At 36.7% G+C, this 22,266-nt stretch overlaps 1 protein-coding gene across 1 annotated transcript in view; it reads right to left on the bottom strand.

Moving 5' to 3' along the window:
- Nucleotides 1–22,266, bottom strand: part of RLF (RLF zinc finger) — an 87,059-nt gene that overhangs the window by 23,404 nt on the left and 41,389 nt on the right. The window contains exons 5-6 of the mRNA XM_045482320.1: nt 20,006–20,208; nt 2,482–2,618 (exon numbers count right to left, since the gene is read on the bottom strand). Coding sequence (XP_045338276.1) covers nt 2,482–2,618; nt 20,006–20,208 — 340 coding nt within the window. The remainder of the gene's footprint in view (nt 1–2,481; nt 2,619–20,005; nt 20,209–22,266) is intronic.

The raw sequence follows: 22,266 nt of genomic DNA, 5'->3' as shown, positions 1-22,266 counted from the left end.
GGTTAAAGATGATGTGGTATATATATACAATGGAATTTACTCTGCCATAAAAAAGATCTTGCTATTTGCAATGACATGGATGCATCTAGAGGGTACAATGCTAAGTGAAATAGTCAGAGAAAGACAAATACCATATGATTTATTTTTTTATTTTTTTATTTTTTTAACGTTTATTTATTTTTGAGACAGAGAGAGACAGAGCATGAATGGGGGAGGGTCAGAGAGAGAGGGAGACACAGAATCTGAAGCGGGCTCCGGGCTCCGAGCTGTCAGCACAGAGCCCGACATGGGGCTCGAACTCACAGACTGTGAGATCATGACCCGAGCTGAAGTCGGATGCTCAACCGACTGAGCCACCCAGGCGCCCCAAATACCATATGATTTAAAACATATGCAGAATTTAAGAAACAAAATAAATGAACAAAGAAAAAAGAGACAAATGAAAATATACTCATTATATAGAGGACAAACTGGTTGTCACCAGAGGAGAGATGGATGAAATCGGTGAAGGGGATTAAGAGTACACTTATTGTGATGAACACTGAATAATGTATAGAATTGTTGCATCATTATACTGTACATCTAAAACTTAAAAAAAAATCCAAAAAAACCCCCATAACCCTCTGTAATGTATAACACATCTCATATGTAATTTAGTGTATTTCTTTGCCCTGAAAATCTAGCTATCACTAGCAGATATTTTTTCATTGTAGGCAAAGAAATTAACTGTAACAAGATAAATTGGGGTTTGTTCCTCAAGTAAATACATCTGTTTTACTGAGGCTAAAATCTCTAATCTCTAATGCATGGGGGGGAAAAAACCTCTTCTACTTAATTTAATGATCAAAACCCTCACTGCTACTTAATTCTTTTCATTTTTAGCACTGCTTTTTTGGTTTCCTAACAAAATGCCATATGATTATTACAAAATATATTTAACTCCCTGTTCCACTATCTCCCTTCTCACAGGAGATATAACTCTGGCATAGTGGACTCAGTGGTAGAAGACTGCAATCTGCATTCTGGCCCTGCACCAAGAAAACCACCACAGGAGAAGAAAAGCACTGATTAGGAGTCAAAAACCCTGGATGTGAATCTCAGCTCTATCACTTTAGCCTTAAGACCCTGGGCAATCACAAGACTTCTCTGATTCCTCTGGTCATCCACTGCCTCATCTGCACAATGATAATTATGAGGATTATTATGAGATAATTTATAGCACACAAATAATATTTCTACATAAAATAGTAAACAGGAAGAAATATAGTAGCATACAATGTTAATAATAAAACTACAGGGGCGCCTGGGTGGCGCAGTCGGTTAGGCGTCCGACTTCAGCCAGGTCACGATCTCGTGGTCCGTGAGTTCGAGCCCCGCGTCGGGCTCTGGGCTGATGGCTCAGAGCCTGGAGCCTGTTTCCGATTCTGTGTCTCCCTCTCTCTCTGCCCCTCCCCCGTTCATGCTGTGTCTCTCTCTGTCCCAAAAATAAATAAACGTTGAAAAAATAAATAAATAAATAAATAAATAAATAAATAAATAAATAAATAAAACTACAAATACACACAGATGCTCCAAAAGGAGATCAATGAAGGCTAAAGCACTCGAAGGGCTTTACTGGGCTTTCCTACAATCAAAATGTTCATTTCCAACTTCAAGCCATCCTTAGGTTCTAAATCTCTCCATGTTCCTCTAATCAAGATCATGCAAATCCAATCCATTCTTTGAATTAAAGCTCTGATATCACCTCTCCCTTGACACCTTTCTTAAACAGTGAGCACCTTCCACTAATATCCTATGGCATTATCCATATCACTAATCTGATACTTACTGGCAGTCTTACATTCTAGAACTCTCCTGTGTATCAAGTCTGCCCTTTTGGCCTAAACAGATTCTGCACAGTTGGAATGAAAGAACCGTAGGTTACACTTACTGTTTTCTTTTTAGCAACTAAGTACTCTGTAGGCAAACGAGATATAAACTGAATTAAAACCAAATTAATATAATTCTGCTATATAGTACCAAAGTTTCAAAAGAGATTACCTATTCAAATGGATTTCCTTCTCTAGTGCAAGACTGACCTAGAAACCTAGATAATTAATGGGTTTCCAAATAAGAGGGGAAAATGACTACCAAAAGATATAGTAAGTGTAAAGGAAAATGACCTAACACCAATTTGTCTCATGTTGCCATAATTTTATTTCCAAAGAAGACCTATATTAAAGTTAACAGACAACCCTCTATATAAGATGATCAAGAGGAGCTCAAATTCTTTACCCTCTCTTTATTTCTGGACTCTTCTGGAAAAGATTAAACCAGTAACATTTTTTATTAAATGGTTTAGCTTCTAAGCAAGATGTAATTCACATGTCATCAATTAATTTGCTTAGGCTTTAAATTTGAAAGAAGCCAATGTTTTACATAAACTCTAAATGCCATACTATGTACTAAACAAATAAAGTGAAAAAAAGTAAATATACTTACCAAGAACAATATACACTTGCAGTTTGGAGCTGCTGAGTGAGGTAAGTCGTACAAAGAACAAATGCCGTGTTATCCTGACCCTCGGATTCCAGATTACATATGATGTCTAGTATTTCCTTACAGTCGACCTTTGCAATCTATCAAAAATGAGAAGATGGAGTCAAAATAAAAATGGTGACTTTCCTGCATATTTTGTTATGTAACAAGAAGCCTCTTTTAAGGTTTTCTATCTTTGACAATTGATGAGGCAATTAGAGGGACACAATTTTCTTCTGTTAACTTATGACTAAATCTCCTGGACTATATCATATTAGAAAATATTAAAGAGAAGTGAATAGACTGAAGTTCCACTGCAGTCCCAACACAGACAAAAGCATTTTTGTACAGTTCAATGATTCATGAACTTTGCTACCATATAAATAAGTCAAATTATGCATAATAACTTCAGATTATTTTCACTTGAAGTATAATTTTTTTGTTTTTTTCTTTATTTCCTTTACAGTTTTATTCAAGTCACTCTAGTTACAGATAGAAAAAACACAAGGCTTATCCTCACAGCCAGTAGGGCTAAACGAGGCCAGTTGAGAAACTTGTATCACTTTCTCAGAGTTAAGGAGAAAAAATAATACTTGATATAAGTGCGTTCAAACAGCTAAAACACTCAGAAATACATCTTTTTCATTAACACTATTTTTTTTTAAGGATTCAATTTTTTTAAAGCAATCTCTACACCGAATGTGAGGCTCAAACCCTCAACCCCAAGGTCAAGAGTCACATGCAGTACCAAATGAGCCAGCCAGGTGCCCCTCATTGACACTAATTATAGAAATCTTAAAACCACCTCTGGGCAAATCAGAATTTTCTGGGGCTCTTTTTACATACTAATGAAACAGGAGATTAAGACCTCTAAAGAGATCCTTTCTCAACTCTATCACTTCCCTGTCTTAACAAAGAATATGATTAATCTCTTTGTCATATGTCAGCCTTATAAATGTGAATTATACCAGACACCAAATGTACAAAACAGTGATAAATTTCAGGATAAATGAAGTGAATATCAGGGTGAATGAGGTACAGAAGAGTTTAGTTCATCTTTTCCAAAGTGCTATTCAGTTCCAACAGGTGGTCGAAACATCTAATTTTAGTCATACCCTCAAGTAGGCACAGAAAGACTTTTTTCAAAGCTTAGCTCACATGCTATTTTCTCATACAATCCTTTCACTTCTAAGACTAGGTCAGAATCTCCAACAAAAACTCGATTCTCATCCATTGAAAACAAAAAACAACTCCTCCAAAAGTCAACTGTACTTCAATTAAAAAACACCCCACATACAAAAACTCTACTCTTAATTCCTCCTTTGTAACATCTATCACAACTACAATTCAATCATTAGGCAAAGAACTTAGTATCTGTCTTCCCTGCTAGAATGTAAAATTAATGAGGTCAGGGACTTTGTATATCTTGTTCAAAACTCAGCACATAGCATTGTCTGGAACACGTTAAAAAAAAACAGTAAACAGGTGATGAGTGGGATAAACAAATCAAGTTTAATGAGGGTAAAATGTTCACATTTACAAAGTGAACCTCATACAAGTCTGTTTTCTAGTCTTTTAAAGACAATGCGATGACACAATAAGCAGTATGATATAGTGGTTAAAAGCAATTATTCTTTTTTTTCCTTTTAGATATTTTTATTAAGTTTATTTAGTGTGTGTGTGTGTGGGGGGGAGAGAGAGAGAGAGAGAGAGAGCGAGCAGGGGAGGGGCAGAGAGAGAAGGAGAGAGAATTCCAAGCAGGCTCTGCAGTGTCAGCAGAGAGCCTGACGCAGGGCTTGACAAACTCAAGAACTGTGAGATCATGACCTGAGCCAAACCAAGAGTCGGATGCTTAACCCACTGAGCCACCCAGGTGCCCCAAAAGCAATTATTCTAAAACCAAGTTGTGTATATTCTTTTCCCAGCTCTATAGCTACTAGCTGTGTGACTCTGGGTAAGTCATGTAACTTCTCAGTGACTTAGTGTCTGTTTCCTCATGTGTAAAATGGAAATAACAGAACCTCCCTCATGGAGTTATTTTAAGAATTTAATATGTTTTAGGGGCGCCTGGGTGGCGCAGTCGGTTAAGCGTCCGACTTCAGCCAGGTCACGATCTCGCGGTCCGTGAGTTCGAGCCCCGCGTCAGGCTCTGGGCTGATGGCTCAGAGCCTGGAGCCTGCTTCCGATTCTGTGTCTCCCTCTCTCTCTGACCCTCCCCCGTTCATGCTCTGTCTCTCTCTGTCCCAAAAATAAATAAACGTTGAAAAAAAATTTTTTTTTAAATTAAAAAAAAAAAAAGAATTTAATATGTTTTAGTACATCATGGTGACTATAATTAATACTGTATTGCATATTGGAAAGTTATTAGAATAGATCTTAAATGTTCTCATAAGAAAAAAAACTTTTGTGACTGTATAGTGACAGACATCAACTAGACTTATCTGGATATCATTTCACAACCTATATAAATATTGAATATTATGTTGTATACCTAAAATAATACAATGTCAATTATGCATCAATTAAAAATGTGGTATGTGTGCCTATTAAAGTTACAGTTAAGGTTTAAAAAATATATATTCTAACAGGGATTGACAAATAGGGAGCACATCAGAAGAGCTTTTAAGAATTTTTCATGAAATATATAAATTTTAAAAATAAGAAAAAGAAAAAAGAAAATCAACCTTAAGAATAGTAGAAAGCATTTCAAAAGATCACGCTCAGTTGCAAGATCACACCTGATTTAAATTTATATCTAAAGAGCACTGGGAGGCAAAATTACGTTGGTAAAGCCTAGAACATAATTTAAATTCCGTTTTCAGGTTAAAAAAAAAAAAAAAGACCGTATCAGACTTAATGAGGATGGAATTTTAATGATGCCCTCAACAACCATGTCCTCATCCATAGCTGATGAATTAGAAGGGTCATCCAGAGACAAAAGGCCCACCACAGGGTATTCAGAACTGAAGTGACCGAAGGACTGAAATGAAAATTCCTCAGCAAATGAAAACAGCTATTTATTCCAGGGCAACCACCTACTATCCACGCCATGTTAAAGCTCCTATCAAAAACCCAGAATTCTAAAATTTGATTTTGCAATGTAACAGCAATATATAACATTTCCAAGCTGAGAAATAGCATGAGAAACTCTCTAAGCCAGACATATAAATTAGAATGGAAATAATATACAATTTGCATTTCTAGAACATTTTTTATCCTTTTCAAATACCTTGAATGAGATATCATCTCACTTTATCAGCATGATAAATCTGTAAGATTAGCAATGCAGGCAATATTATTTCTACTTCACAAGTAAAAGATGAGCCTGAGAAGAGACTGTTTCTTGTCTCTAGTCAACTGTGGCTAATAATAAAAAGTAACAGTAAATAAAATGAAAAACTAATCTCACGTCATTTTATTCCTACAGGGAAGCTCATTTTAAAAGGGTATACTTCAGAGAGATATGAGCTTTCACCTTGGAACCAAAGTATTAAGAAAAAGGGACAAAACTGAAATAAATTAGAAATGTAGATTTCAAGTCAAAAATCATTAACCTAAAATGACGGGGGAGGGGGAAATGATATGAAAAATCCAGACTAGTTGTTTAGAAGGTATACATAGTTCTATTATTTCTATTTATTACAAACACGAAACATTTATTACAAAAATGATTTATTACAAAGATGAACACTACCAGTTAGTGTATAAGCCTAAACAAACAGCCCTCCTCCTCCTGCCTGCTGAACCGATCCTCCCCATCCTTCAACATTCAGCTGAAACTTCCTTCATAGACTACTCTAGCATCCAACGATCTCTTGCCTTACTCTGAATTCACAGCATCTTATCAACATTTTTAATTGGGCTATTTTTTATTCCATTTTGGGCCAACTTCTGAACTAGTGACTCACAGTGGCCTTTACCTTTTATTATTTTACTTTTTTTTACATGTGCTTTGAACTTTGGCTTTCTAACTAGACTATGAATTTCTGAAGACAGTCTTATATGATATCCAAAATCCTCTGTTCACAAAATGCCACAGGAAAACAACATTAAATTAAAATTAAAATTTAATTAATTTTAAAATTAAAATGCACATGTCTTTCAAAGCAGTGCTGTGTATTACTAGGTACCTGTGCTGTGCTAAGTACTGGGGATACAAGCCAACCTGATTTTTGCCTTCACGGAAGTCACAGTCCAGCCACAGATAACAAACAAATGAGGCAGCAGCGACTGCTAAGAATTACAGTGTATATTAACTGTTACAATGGGGATGTACAGAGTATTTTTCCTACCTTTGATAAAAAGAGATCTAACCCAAATTTGGGGGATCAAAAACAACTTCCTGGATGAAGTCACATTTAAAATGAGAATTAAAGAATGAGTAGAGATAAGCCATGGGAAAGGGTAGAGTGAAATAAGAAAACTGTTCCAAAGAGGAAGAAAAACACATCGCAAGGGCCAACAGGTAAGAATGAACAAGGAACTGGAGAAACAGAAATAAATTATTTCTATTCAGCTAATGGTAATTTAGCAATAGTGTTGGAGTATCAACTCTAGTGGTTTCCTAAGAGTAGACGCCTTCTGCTCTTCCAGTATCTTAGTGCCTTTTCTGAGACTACCACAAAGATTGCTGGTAACCTTGCCTGCTCCTGTACCAATCTAACCTCTACCAACTTCTCAAACTTAACTTCAACTTTCTCCAAATGTTACCCATTTCCTAGTAAATTTTAAGTACTAGCATGCTTTTAGCTCATGCTTAATATTGTTGTTTACCTGACATTTTAGAATATATGCCTGATAAAGAAGTTTCTAAGAGGTCCGTAACACCTAATAAGAATGGTAACTTACATATATTTTTTTTATTATCCATTACCTTCATTGTTTTACTTCCATCAAGGTTTCTACTGACAAAATAGGACTAGTTTATAGTGGGGTTTCTGTACAACCTTCCAATTCAAGAACTCATTTGCCTCACACATACTCATCTATGCTAATAACACAGGGGCATCCATCTAGACTTTTTTTTTTTACACTCTCATTTAAGTAATGAAAAAAAATCTCATCATTCTTCCAAGTGAAGAAACTGAAGCCAGAGTTCCTTCAGTCTGTTACCTACTCTGCCTGATTCTAAGTCCTTTGAAAGCTGGTATCTTATCTCATGCTTTTAACCTACTTAGTGCCTGCTTTAGGATCTTTACGTGACAAATAAGCAAGCACTCAGATAATATTTTTAATTGAAGAGGATATCAGTATTTTGCCCCAAATACCTGTATTTTCTTGAATACAGAGGAAAAAGAGTTATGATAAAGTAACAAAACTAAATAAAAATTTTTAAAAATAGAAAAATCCAGGTAAATTAAAATGACATATTTTTTAACACTTCACTAATAAGACACAGTATGGTCCCCAACCTTTTCTAATAGAATAGCTTAAGACCACATTAAAAACCAAATATATGCCACAAAATACTTTTCAGCTACAGTAAATTAAAATGAGGTCACTGACAAGCTTCTGAGAATTTCAGTGAGTGTCTAGGAAATTCCTGGATAGGTACTGAAATAATTATTTAGTTCTTTTTTAAAAATTGTTTTAAAGTTTTTTTCCCCTTAATTTGTTTAAACATCTCTACACCCAATGTGGGGCTTAAACTCACAACCCCAAGATCAAGAGTCAGATGCTCTACGGACTGAGCCAGCCAAGTGCCCCAATACTTTTTTTGTTTACTATCCATCTTGCCTATGAGAATATAAGTTCCATTTGGGCAAAACTTTGTTTCTATTCACCACTGTATCTTCAGTGCCTACAATGGTACCAGGAACTTGGGGGAACATCAATAAATATTTGTTGGAATAAAAGAGAACCACAAGATAAATAACATAGTGGCCACAGAATAAATAAATGGGACCGACTGGAGATAAGAATAATGCAGACTAGAGTAAGCAAAGAAGGCTTCAAAGAAAATAGCTCTTGGGGGGATATCAGGGTACAGTTTCATACTACACAGAGGTAACCAGCCAAGTATATTAATGGAGGCTGAAATTCAGTCAGCTTGCCAAGCCCTAAGTTTTGGCATGAGGCTCTTCCTCACAGAAGGGAGACCTTTGGAAGCAATCGTATGAAGGAGGACATAGTGGAACATGGTCCTTTTTGCCAATTTCCATAAAGGATATAGGCTAATGATAGCAGGAGACTGGAGGACACGTTGATCGTTTTGTTTCTAAGGGCTGTCAATAAACATTTATTGAACTGGAATGGAAGGACAGTGAGCAGAACCAGCTAGGAACTTAAAAGGACCTGAAAGATTAGTCAGGAACATTCATTCCATACCATGTTCTCACCTTCAAACTCTTCAAAATCCTAACTAGTTCCTCCAGATCTTTCCTTACTAAAATCTACTTCATAACAAAGTCTGATACACTTAATAATACAAAATTATAAATCATGCATAAGCACTATCAATGCTATGTGTATTTACAAAGTATCACAACTTACAGCATAAGGCTAAAAGTGGCTAATGCTGGAAATTCTGGTGGCAAAGATGAAACATACCACCTTACCCTGTGAATTTAATATATAATGATTGCATACCTTCCTGCCAGTCCTGAACAAGAGTAATGCCTGAAAATTCTCCTGTGGCAAAGCACTTAGAAATCCTGGGTAAAACAGAAATGCCTTTTATAGAACATACAGCCGAACATTAAAGAAGTAAAAGAAATCATAAAGGGGGAAAAAAGTGTTCAAGTGTGACTGGTCAACCGCCCTAACTTGCTGGATCACTGCTAATCTCACTAAGAGGCTTGTGTTTTACAACTCATGGATAGATGATAAAGCTTGGACCTGGAGACAGGAAGTTGGCAGTGAGACTTCTGCATACAATTGGAACCCCAATAGAGCTACAAACTCAGAGAACGGGTGGACCAAAATAAGGCACACAGCAGGAAAACTTGTATAGCAATCTCAACCTGGGTTCTGGTGGGATAAAAAAAAAAAAATACTTGAGAATTTATAACCTGTCCTTCAAACTTGGAATTTGCCCTAACACTACTCCGTTGTCTAATAATGCCAAACTGAGAAAAATGATATAAAATAAAAAGAAGGTTCTGGCTGGTAACATCTCTGAATCACCTGGCAGAAGGAAAACTGAAACTGATTTATAGAGACATATGCTAACTAAGCCCTATTAGAATTCTCAGAAATAAAGCACTCCTTGCTTCCACCCACTTCCATCAAAACTGAGCTCACAATCCCAAACTATAAAAAGTACAACTAAACCAGCCATTCCAGAAATGCAGTATACATAATAAGCAGCAGGACTAGACTCCCAAGAACTTCAGATAACAGAATGTACACCACAAAGACTGAACCCTAACCATGGACTTTGGTTTGTTTAAAAAAAAGAAAAGAAAAGAAAAAGAAAAAAGAAAGGCAGAGAGGAATATGAGTTTGGTGAAGGAAGGAAGGAAGAAAAGGAGGGAGGAAAGAGAGGAAAGAAGGAAGCATGAAGTCATAAAATGATATGGTGAACCTTAAATGCATACTGCTCAGTGAAAGAAGCCAATCTGAAAAGGCTACATACTACATAATTCCAACTATATGACATTCTGGAAAAGGCAAAACTGTGGGGGCAGTAAAAAGATCAGTGGATGCCAGGGGCCTGGGGAAAAGAGGGAAGGATAAATAAGCAGAGTACAGGACATTTTCAGAAGAGGGGAACTATTCTGCATGTTACTGTGATGACAAATACACACAATTATATGTTTGTCACAACTCACAGAATGTGTAACACTGATAGTGAGCCTTAATGTAAACTATAGATTTTAATTAATAATATACTAGTTCAACAATTCTAACAAATATAACACACTCATGGCAAGATGTTAACAGGTAAAATGTGGGGTAAGGGCTTTGTGTACTTGCCACTCAAACTTTCTATAAACTGTTTCTGCTTTTAAAAATGTATTAATTTTTTAAAAAAGTCTATTAATTTAACAAAAAAACCTTTAACCATTTTTAATATTAGATTATTTGTCTTTTTACTGGTGACTTGTAAGAGTTCTTCATTAATTCTAGATTCAAATCCTTTATAAGATATATGGTTTGCAAATATTTTCTCTCATTCTGTGGATTAACTTTGCTGTTCCTTGATGTCCTTTCACAAAGTTGGATGAAGTCTTATTTTTCTTTTGTCACTTGTGCTTTTGGTGTCAAATATGAAACAACTGCCAAATCCAAAGCCTTAAATAATTATTCCTGTATTTTAAGATGTCATACTTTATATTTAACATTTATATATTATAGCATAATATTTACATATTATATGTTTATATTTTAATATGGATTATATCTAATATATTTTATAGATAATATATTTGTATATAAATTATGTATTTATAATATATATTTGTATTATATTTACATATTTATATCTACAATCCATTTGGAGTTATTTTTTTGCATACGGTATTAAGGATCAAGCTTCATTCTTTTGCAACTGATATCCAGTTGTTAAAGACCCGTTCATTGAAAAGATTATTCTTTTCCCCATTGAACTGTCTTGGAATTCACATAGATAATCAACTGGTTGTAAGTGTGAAGGGCTTATTTCTAGATTCTGGATTCTAGTCCATCGATCTTTTTGCCTGATGGTTTAGTGACTTTCCTAGAATTAATTCTGTAAAGTCTACATTCTTTGTCATGTGTGGCCACTACAGCCTCTGCTTGGTTCGCTTAATGGTCAGCTACATGTTCCATGTATTGAAGACATTTATTTATATGCCTGAATAAGTCTCTGCTTTTGCCAAGCAGCTTTGTGTATTGGGGCATACTTTCAATATTTCAGTAGGCAGTTTAAAACTCTGCCCTGCCTTTCATTTCCTACCTGTGCAGAGCCTCGAGATTAGGGCCATTTTAGGTCATTCCTCACCAGACACAGAGCCCTGTTACCTTCCAGAATCCTAGCAATACATCAAAAGTTTTCAAAGTCCCGTATGACGTCCCATATCCCAGTTTTTCTTTTTTAATCTTTTTGGGCAGTCTCTTGTTAGCCTGACTCGTAATGCCTCCTCTGACCACTGTCACATTAAACAATTACCACTGATTGTTTCTGACAAATACATACTGAGTACACAGCTTTTGTCATTGTGAGCTCTGAGTCAAATAAAGACAAGTCTTGAGGATGGAACTTTTCAGAAGTTGCCACAAAGATCAAATAGTGACAATGCTAGGTATGAGATTTTGCAGAGTTCCAAAGCTCATTCTGCTTCCTCAGCTGGTTGCTAGGCTGCTGGTTTTCATAGGCTACTACTACTGTAGCTTTGAGGCTGTTTGTTTTCAAGGTTACTGTGAAGCTGGGGAAGAGACAGGAAGTAGGACAAGTTAAAATGGCATCAAGTTGTTCTTAGGGAGATTCATCGGTTTTCCTTGAATAAAACCTCTTTGGATTGTAGTAAGCCTTTAGTTAATTTCCAGGGTTCTGAAATAGTTAATCTTATTCACCCTGTGGTTTCAAATGCTGATGACTTGAACGCCTCATTTCCAACTCAGAACTCTCCCCTCAGTCTCACAGTGTATGAATACTGTTTGCTGTTCCTCTCCCTCGTGTCTTGTTCATCCTTGTATCCCCACTGCCTAACAGAGTCCTCCAATGAATATATGTTAAATGACTGGAAAGTATGTCTATATTGTTTCTTACAATAATATGTGAATCTAAAATTATCTCAAGGGGCGCTTGAGTGGCTCAGTCAGTTAAGTGTCCGACTTTGGTTCAGATCATGATCTCAGTTTGTGAGTTTGAGCCCCACATGGGGCTCTGTGAGGACAGTGAGGAGCCTGCTTCAGATCCCATCTCCCTCTCTCTCTGCCCCTTCCTCGCTCATACATGTGTATGCGCTCTCTCTCAAAAACAAATAAACAAAATATATACTTTTATTTTAAAAAGGAAAGAAAAAAGATTATCTTGGGTATTGTAGAAAGTGAACTGTAGGGACAAGAATGCAATTAGAAGACTTTCATAATAATCTGGCAATTAAATACCAATGGTCTAACAGGTAGCCAACTGGCATAAGAGAAGGGGAGTAGAGGCAGCATATCTGCCTTCTTATTTTCACTATTAGGCTACCAAGGTAAACCAGTATTCTGGCCAGTGCCATTACTGGAATATTTTATCATTTATCTTTCTCTAGGTTACTGGTTTTGAATTTAGTATTTTCCTGATCTTTTTCCTTTTTTTTCCCCTGATCAGTTCTGAGGCACAATGCAAATCATTTGTTCCTCATAACAGACTCTTTAAACTGAAGCTGATGTTTTCTCAAAAGGGAATCAAAGTGGATTTCAGGTTATCCAGATAATAAGACTCTTGTCACGTGTATCCTCCAACAGGAAAAAGGTAGGAGTTACAGTTAGCAAGTCTACATTTCACATAAACCTGGGTCTACCTTTGGGAAAATCATCCCTGTTAGGTTCAGAGACACAACATGGAAAAAAGGCCATGCTTCTAAAAATCAGACTTCTTTTAAACTGCAATAATACCACAGACCAGCACTAGGTTAACACCAGTGGTTACCTGCATGTAATGGTCATTGATGCTTCTAATTAAACCCTATCGCTGTGTGTATGTAAGCCTGAAATGTCCTACTAAATTCTTGAAAATTATACATCTAACTCTCCATGACTCACTAGTATAATCTTACATCAACCAAAATACCCACACATAACCCACGAAAGCAAGACTAGATGCAAGATCCAGATGTAAACTGCCCTGGGAAGATGTCTCTTCAAAGCTATTTAAAAGACCTCTGCATTAGGAGAGAAAATATTTAAATACTCAAACCCTCAACATCTTCATACAGCCTTTCTACCTTTAATGTATTTAAGTTTATTTTGAGAGCAAGCAAGAGAGAGAGAGAGAAAAAGAAAGAGAGAGAGAAAGAGAATGAGCACAAGCAGGGGAGGAACAGAGAGAGAGGGAAAGAGAATCCCAAGCAGGCTCCATGCTGTCAGCACACAGCTCAACATGGGGCTCAGTCTCACAAATTGTGAGACCATGACCTGAGCCGAGATCAAGAGTGAGTCAGAAGTTTAACCAACTGAGCCACCCAGGCATCCCTTTAATGTATTTTTTGAGAGTACGTTTCATTCCCCATACAATAAAGTAAAATTATTTACACTTCAATTTTAAATGTAATTATACACTTTGTTATTATTCCTTGTTCAGGATCGATCTTAATCTTGATTCTTATTTAAGCTACACCTGAAATTTCTATGCTCCTGTTTACTTTTTCTTCTACTCCCAAACTGAATTCCCAATGGATCCTGCTTAAATGTATTTGCTGTTTATCATCTATACCTAGTGATTATGTCAATTCCCAACAGTGCTAGACTAGTGAGTAAATTAGGTACTGTTTGTCTTTTTCTTCCCACATCAAGAAAAGAAAGAAGCCTCTCCTGTTGTGTCTATTAACATTAGACACTGAAGAAATAGTTCATTCAGGGATTAAAACAGAAATGGACTCCTGCCTTAACTGTGCCAAGAGTTCTACTGACAGATTCCTTGGCTCTTCGTAATAATAGAAGGGCTTCATGTTTACAATCTCATTATCCTTCATATTATATGTGGAAAACTTGATCTTTGCAAAGATTTCCTCCTTCAGTAATGAAAAAAATATAGGAAACATCCACTTGGGACACTAGGCCATGACCAAGTCTGTAACTTTCATTAAAAATCTTTCATGTGCAGAACTAATAGTAATATCGTATCATTCAATTCTAAATGAAACTGAAACTTGAGGATTCCACTGAGGTTCTGAGTTTGGGGTTGTGAATTTTGGCTTTCAAGGTGATCCCCTCAAGTAATCTTAATTGTATGTGTCTGGCTAAATCTTCCCCAGCAGAGGTTTCCTATTACACACACCCATTATGGTGATACCCACAGGAGCCAACATACAAATACTCTTATTCCCAGCTGTTGCTCAAGTTAATTTGACTCTTCTGAACCCAGTTGAAGTAGATGGCAAATGTGTATAGAACTCTGCTACTTTAGAACACATGCTGATTTTAAACCCGATTAATGAACGTCTAGTGATTCATTATACTTTTCCAAAGCAAATTTTAAAGATTCTCTTTAATTCTATTGTCAGTTGCAAAAGAAAGCACAACTGGGTGAGACTAATTATGATGGTACCAGTGTTCCTTTTAAAAGTTTATGATGTGTGCTAAATGTTTTTGCATTGATATATTTAAGTAATTAATCTCAATCATTATAAAATGTTTTAAATCACACCTATACATAAATGTATAAATATGAATAGATGATATACCACTAAGATGTTTCCTATTATAACATGGCTCGTTGTATTTACCAACTGGAAATAAGTTGTACAGTGGAAAAAAAGGCTGGCCAGAAAGCAAGGAGATCTGTGTTCTAGCCTGGGCTTGGACTCTCTAATTAGCTTAATGCAGGTAGGGCCTTGGAAACATTATCATCTTGGCTTCAGTTTCATCACTGGTAAACCATGCAGGAGTAGACTAAATGATAGTCAATGTTTACTATACACTGGAAAATCTGATTCTTGTAGAGCAAGGACTAGCAAACATTTTTTATAAAGTGCCAGGTAAAAAATATTTTCAGCTTCGTGGGCCAGGTAGTCTGTTACAGCTACTCAACTCTACCATTGTAAACACAGCCATAAACAATAAGCAAATGGGCATGACTGTGTTCCGGTAAAACTTTATTTACAAAAAAAGGTAGTTGGGTGGATCTGGCCCACATGCCATAGTTTGCCAACCTCTGTTGTAGAGAATCAAGTCACATTTCCTCTAACTTCATTCCTTACAAACTCAACAAATTTGTTGAAAGGAATTAATTATGTAACTCCAGGAAGAAATCCTGTTTTGTTGTCTTGTTATTAATAAACCAGGAAAGTCATGGACAAAACAAAGCTGATTATTCTCCCAAGCCCTCCTTGTTGTCCATATCTTTCTTCTTTGCCATTCTGATCAGTTAGCGGAACACTGTCATTCTTCCAGTCTCCCAGGCCTCACGAGTCTCTTGACATTAAGTCCTCTTGCTAACTCCAATCTCTTCTAAGCCTAATATATCTTCTTCCTAAGCTTCCTAAAATACTGTTTGTCATTTCAATCCCCACCTTCAAAACCTTTCTAATTTCTACTGCATCAAATCAGTTTTAATTCACTAGAGTTTCCAAGGCCTCCCCCTTCTCCCCACCCAACAGGTCTTATTTCTCACAAGACCTCAACACCCACTCTGCCATGGCAAGGTGTTCCCTAGTGGGCCTCAGCAACATACACATTCATTTCTCCGCCTTCACTACCAAAGTCAGCTATCCCCAAACCATTCTTTCTACCCATCCAAACCCTAACATTATTTCAAGGTCCAAATCAAGGATCAATTTTTATAAAGCCTTATATGCCAGTCAACAAAGATTCTCCCCACTTCTATTGAATTCAGGGGCAGTATCATACAGCTTAGTACTTATCTTCCTGTATCTGTTTCTGGCAACCAAAGTAAGCCATACACACCCTTCTGTTTTTGCCAGTACCTCACACAATGCTACAAACAAAAGTTTTAAATAAACAAAGGCTGAGACATTAAAGGAAAAGTTGTTATTATTATAGAATGAAGAGGAGTCAAGTCCATGATCTAGCATTTTTGCTTCTTGGAAATTTTCTGGCATGTATCAGGTGCTGAATGTAACCATTACTACAACTTAACTCTGATTAGGTTTCCCAAACACAAAATACTACAACTGTTATTAGAGATAAGCAGTCTCCCATCTCCTTACCCTTCCCAACACTGCAAATAAAAAAATTAGCATATGGGCTTATAGTTAGTCGCTTATGAATAAATGCCTATTACGCTGCTAACTATTCTTCCAGAATGTAGAGATATAGTGGTGAATAAACCAATGTCTTCATCCTTACAATGTTTTCAACCTAGTGGGAGGAAACAGAAAAGAAGCAAATATGATGTCTAGCAGAAGTAGTAATATAAACATAAAGAAGAAACAGGTAAGTAAGGGGACAGAGAGTGACAGAGGCCATTTTAGATGGATGTCTATATATTTATAATAACGATAACAGGTATTAAGAAAAAAAGGACAGAGAAGGGGGATAGTATAAATTTTCTTTTCTTTTATTTACTCGAGACAGTGTGCATGCACACAAGCAGGGGAGGAGCAGAGGGAGAGAAAGAATCCCAAGTGGGCTCCACAGCAGCATGGAGCACAACCCAGAGGTCGATCTCACGATGGTGAGATCATGACCTAAGCTGAAATCAAGAACCAGATGCTTAACCCACTGAGTCACCCAGGCACCCTGATAGGACACTATTTTAGATGGGACAGTGAAGAAGGTCTCTGACAAGGCAATATTGCAGTGAGATGTGAATGCTGTTAAGTGAATGAGCCATCCCAAGTATCTTGTGGACGGGCATTCTAGGCAAAAGAAATGGCAACCACAAAGATCTAAGGCAGGAATGTGTTTGGTTTGTTCAAACAACAGCAAATTGCTACGGAGCAATGAGCGTTACATGGTAGAAGATACTGTCAGAGATGTTTAGAGAAGTCTCCAGGAGCCATGACACATAGAATAAAGCCTTCTGGATTCATTATGAAGAAGATGGAAAACTGTTGATCAGGAAGTGACATGACCCCACTTTAAGTTTTAAAGATATTATTCTAGTTAATTTTGGTAAGAATAAAATGTAGAGAGTGAGAGTAAAAAGCAAGTAGGTCAGTTCAGAAGTTTCTGAATTAATTTTTGTAACACAATGCCTAACACAGCATTCGGCATATAAACCCTTAGGTATTTATCACCTAGGAGGATATATATTATCCTGCATTTTTAATACTAGTAGTAGTATACCAAACTCAGGTTTGCATCTCACCTTAACCACTTTAAGCTTTGTAAGCATGACCATATTACTTGATCTGAGCCTCATTTTCCTCACCAATAAAAATACAGTTAAGAGTTGTAAGAATTAAATGTGACAAAATATATATAAAGCATTCAGCATAGCATTTAACATACAGTAAGGACTCAAAAAAAAATGGTAGCTGGTTATTCACTACCTTCCCCCCTTCACCTGCAACACTGAGACTGGACAGCAACTGACTTCATTTGGAAGAAAGCGCATAAAAACAAAGCCCGAATATCAGGTAGATCAGGAGCTTAGTTATGGACATATGAAGTTTGAGATGCTATTAGCCATACCAGTAGAGATAGTGATTAGGTAGCTGGATATGTGAGTCTAGAGTTCAGAGGAGAGGACTGGGCTGGAGATAAAACATTTGAGATGCAGACAACAGTTGGTATTGAAAAACAGGAATCTAAAAGAAGTCACCAAGGGCATGCTTGTAGGTAGAAAAGAGAGGACACACAAAGACAGAGTCCTAGACTACTATAACATTTACTCAACAGAGAGATGAGGAGGAAGAACAGGTTAGAACTAAGAAAGACTGACTAATCAGTTAGGTGCATAGAAAACCAGGAGAATGCAATACCCTAGAAAGTGCCTGGGTGGCTCAGTCAGTTAAGCAGCCGACTCTTGACTTTGGCTCAGGTCAGGATCTCATGGGTTCAGGAGACTGAGCCCTGTGTCAGGCTCTGCACTGACAGCTTGGAGCCTGCTAGGGATTTTTCTCTCTCCCCTTCTCTCTCTGTCCCTTCCCTCCTTGTGCTCTCTCTCAAAATAAATAAATAAATAAACCTAAAAAAATGTTTAAAAGACAAAGTTAAGAAGTCAGATTGAATAAGATGAAAGCTGAGAAATCATCATTGGATTTAGTGATGTGATAGACTGGCAGGGGTGAATGCCATATTATAATGTGTTCGAGGAGAACGATGTTAGAACAGTAAATTCACACAATTCATTCAAGAAATTATGCTGAAAGGCCAGGAGAAGAATGGGGTGGTCGTTGGATGGGGAAGTGGAATCTAAAGATTTCTTTTTCAAAGATGAAAGAAGTAATAGCATAAATGCTGATAGGATGGTTGCAGTAGAGGGGGAACTGATGATACAGTAGAGAAAAGTCCTGTAAGCATTATCCTTGAGGGGGCGACAGCAGATGGGATATGATATTGAAGTCAGGGGGGGACTGGCCTTAGGCAGGAGAACAGATACAGTTATCTTTAGTAATGGAAGAGAAGGTGCGCACGCACAGATACAGGTAGGTGAATAGATGTCATGGAAGCAGCTTACAGAAACCCCCTTCCAACTGCCTCAATTTCCTCAGAGAAATAGGGAGAAAGTTCATCAATGCAAAGTGTGATGGGGCAAAAGGCATTACAGTATACATTTGAAAAGAAAGGACACAGTATGAAATAGTACTTTATGAAAGTGGGAGAGCAAATAGCCTAAAAAAATATTGTGTGACTGATTACTGGTAAAATCAGTAGGCTGGTTTTCTCCACCCCAGTTTGACCCCAATGGTGCAGGAAAAGATAGAGAGTAGGTAAAGATTTAGAGATAATCAAGATGGTGGTTAGTCAAATAAGTACAATTAAGGGAGAGACCAGTCGAGAAACTTAGGGAGTGATAATATTGATTGACTATGGAAAAGCAGAGTTTAAGGAGGGAAAGGAGTACATGAGGAGGATGAAGGCAAGCGGGATCAATAGACTTTTGGTCCTGGAGTGAGTGAGCTGGAAAGAGAGAGTTGCATTTGGAGTAGGATATTATAAATAAAACTGTAAGTTGAAACTATCATTAAAGTTTAAGAATTACTACAGCATACAATCAGATCCTTGGGATTATTACCTTTAATAGGAAAGGTTTAACAGAGAAGTAAAATGAGAATCCATGTACCAGATCTAGGAGAATTATAGGTAGATGACAGAATATAGCTAGAAATTATTCATCTTTTCCTATGTAATTTATCAAAAACGATTAGAGAAAACGAATTCCAACATTTTAAAGAAAAGGGTTCGGGTTAAAAAATGCAATGTGACTGATAAAATAATTTTTAAAAAAGATTCAATTATTTTATTATTTTCCACGGTACCCAGCTTGTGCATTTAATTATAGTTCAAAACATATTCACAGGTTCTAAAGTCCCATATTTCTCTGCTTACAGTTACATGTGTAAAGTACCTTAAATGAAAGCTAAGTGACATTCCTACTTTAGTTTATCCCTTGATGTTAGTATTAATAACTTCTGTATTTCCCAAACATATAGAAATCATTACTTTAAAAAAAAGAAAAACACCTTTTACATTTGAAAATTTCAAAGCAAACCATTGCCCTAACACATAAATACCCACCTGCATATTCTTTAATTATCTACTTTCAAATCCACCTATAAGACATAACTTTATATTCACTCTGTTGAACAGTTATATACAATTAATACAGCACTTTTCAGTAGCCAGAAAAAAATAATTCTTGGTTTTCACCCTGCCATGCAACATTTATCAAAATCTATTAAATTCATAGTAAGCGTGAGTGACAACAGCACTTATTTGCTTTACTCACCTCCTTAATAGCATCTTCATTCGGGAGAATGGAACATAAGCATGTGATATAGGCTTGCTGAAAAGATGACACATTTGAAATTTCCTTAGATTCTGCACACAGTTTTGATAAAGCAGTGGCCTGAGGGATGCAGTTAGATTTCAACAAATGTTTTATTCGCATTTGCAGAAAGGAAGGTCCTTCTTGTGCAATCAATTTATTGACTAGGAGAAAGGAAAAATAAAAGTCTGATAACATACCTCATAACATGTCAAGGTTAAGACGATAGTTTGATATCTTTTGTTGTTGGTTTGTTTTTAGTGAATAAAAATTCGGTTGATATAACTTGGGAAGTATATTCTGATCTCAATACTCATCTAATAGAGCAGATAGCAAGATAAATTAATTTTGCTAATAATTCCCACATTATTTGTAGTTTTATTCTAAACACCAAACCTCTTAATAAAACTACTAACACTTTATTAAAATTAATTATTTGACTTTCTCCTCCCTCACTTTCTGATAAGGATATTAAGGAATATGGATATGAACAACAAGAATAAATGCAAGAAAAAGAAGTAGCCTATGTAATATTAACAACTACCACTCGAACACTTTTATGAGGTACCAAGCTTTAGGCTGAGTGTTTCTATATACCTCTCACTTATTCTTCACACCACCACCAAGGCAAGTATTATTATCCCCAGTTTAAGGTTAGGAAAATTAATATTCAGAGAAATTAGGTAACTTGCCAAGGATTCCAAAGCCAGTGGTGTTCTTTCCTCTAAACCAGGAATTTCTCAAAGTGTGTTCCACCGACCAAAAGACCTGAGAGATAGTCCTAGAAAAAAAAAGGATTCCTTGGTCAAATCTCTGAACAGTCCTGCAATAAAGAAAACTGTTCACTTTTATTTAACCCAATGTCTCCCAAACTGATTTGACCAGAGAACCCTTTTACACATATTATTAGCATAATGTAAAATATATGTTCCTGGTTCAGTACACACTTTGGAAAATGCTGCTCTGGGCAGTACTAAATATTAAGCATCTGAGCACTGATTTTTACAGTGTTCTAGACGATCCCACGACTTACGAACAGCATACACTCAACAAGCATGTGGCATCGTTACTATTATTTAAAGAATAGAGGTGAGAATATCGTAGGTCAAGACAAGTCATGAGTAAACAAACTGCTTTAGATGTTCCATCTAAAATAGTGTTTCTCAAACTTGAAAGTGCCTTCTGAATCACCTGGGGTATCTTAGTAAAATGCAGATTCTAATTCAGTGGGTCTGGGATGGGACCTGAGATTTTGTTTTTCCAACAAGCTTCTCAGATGATACCCATGCTGCTATGTCTACAAGCATGAGATCTATGGAGTGGAAATCATTGTATTAATGATAAACCACTGTGGGGACAGGGATAAACTACTGGCCCAGTCTTTACATCCGAACCAACTGTACAGTTTCTGAAATTCTTTTAAAAAACAAGTAATACCATATATGCACATGACATAAAATTCAAAAACACAAAAAAAGTTTATAAAGTTGTCTCCTTTCTGCCCTAACTCCAGTCCCCCAGTCTCCTTCCCCCCCAAACAATAACTGTTTCCAATTTCTTCCAGAAATATTCTGAGTACAGAGGACCTATTTCTTTTCCCACTAAATATATCATATAGGTCATTCTATATAGGTGGAAGGTGCCTATTTCCTGTGGTAGCTCAAAAAGGTCTAGATTCTAGAGCTCTAACTGCAGATTTTGATTTAGCAGGTGAAGCCTGGGGAGGGAGAAAGGGGGATAGAGAATGTGTGTCTGTGTGTGTTGGTTTTAAATTCCACAGATACTCTAATAATGTAGTCAAGGTCAAAAAGTATGGCTGGAAAACAGATCACTTTCACTTGGATTTTTCCATTTTAGTCCCATAGGCACTAAATTCCACAAAACGAACTCACAATCACATCTCCCTCTCAAATAGCTCCTCATTCCTTACTTCTATTTTCAGTAATGGTATTCTCTCAATCATACAGAAATGAACGTTTAGCATTATCCCTCCTTGCCAATTCCATCCCTCAATTATTATTATTATTATATCCTTATTGTATGCTAGCAATTCTTTTTAAAACTCCCCAATCAGGGGCACCTGGGTGTCTTGGTCAGTTGAGGATCTGACTCTTGATTTTGGCTCAGGTCATGATCTCCCAGTTCATGGGATTGAGTCCCACATTGGGCTCTGGACTGCTTGGGATTCTCTCTCCCTCTCTCTCTGCCCCTCCCCCACTCAT

The sequence above is a fragment of the Leopardus geoffroyi genome, chromosome C1 (genome assembly GCF_018350155.1).
Source record: "Leopardus geoffroyi isolate Oge1 chromosome C1, O.geoffroyi_Oge1_pat1.0, whole genome shotgun sequence".
Taxonomy (NCBI): Eukaryota; Metazoa; Chordata; class Mammalia; order Carnivora; family Felidae; genus Leopardus; species Leopardus geoffroyi.
Note: the sequence above shows the minus strand (reverse complement) of the source record. Positions and strands in the feature narration are given on the sequence as shown.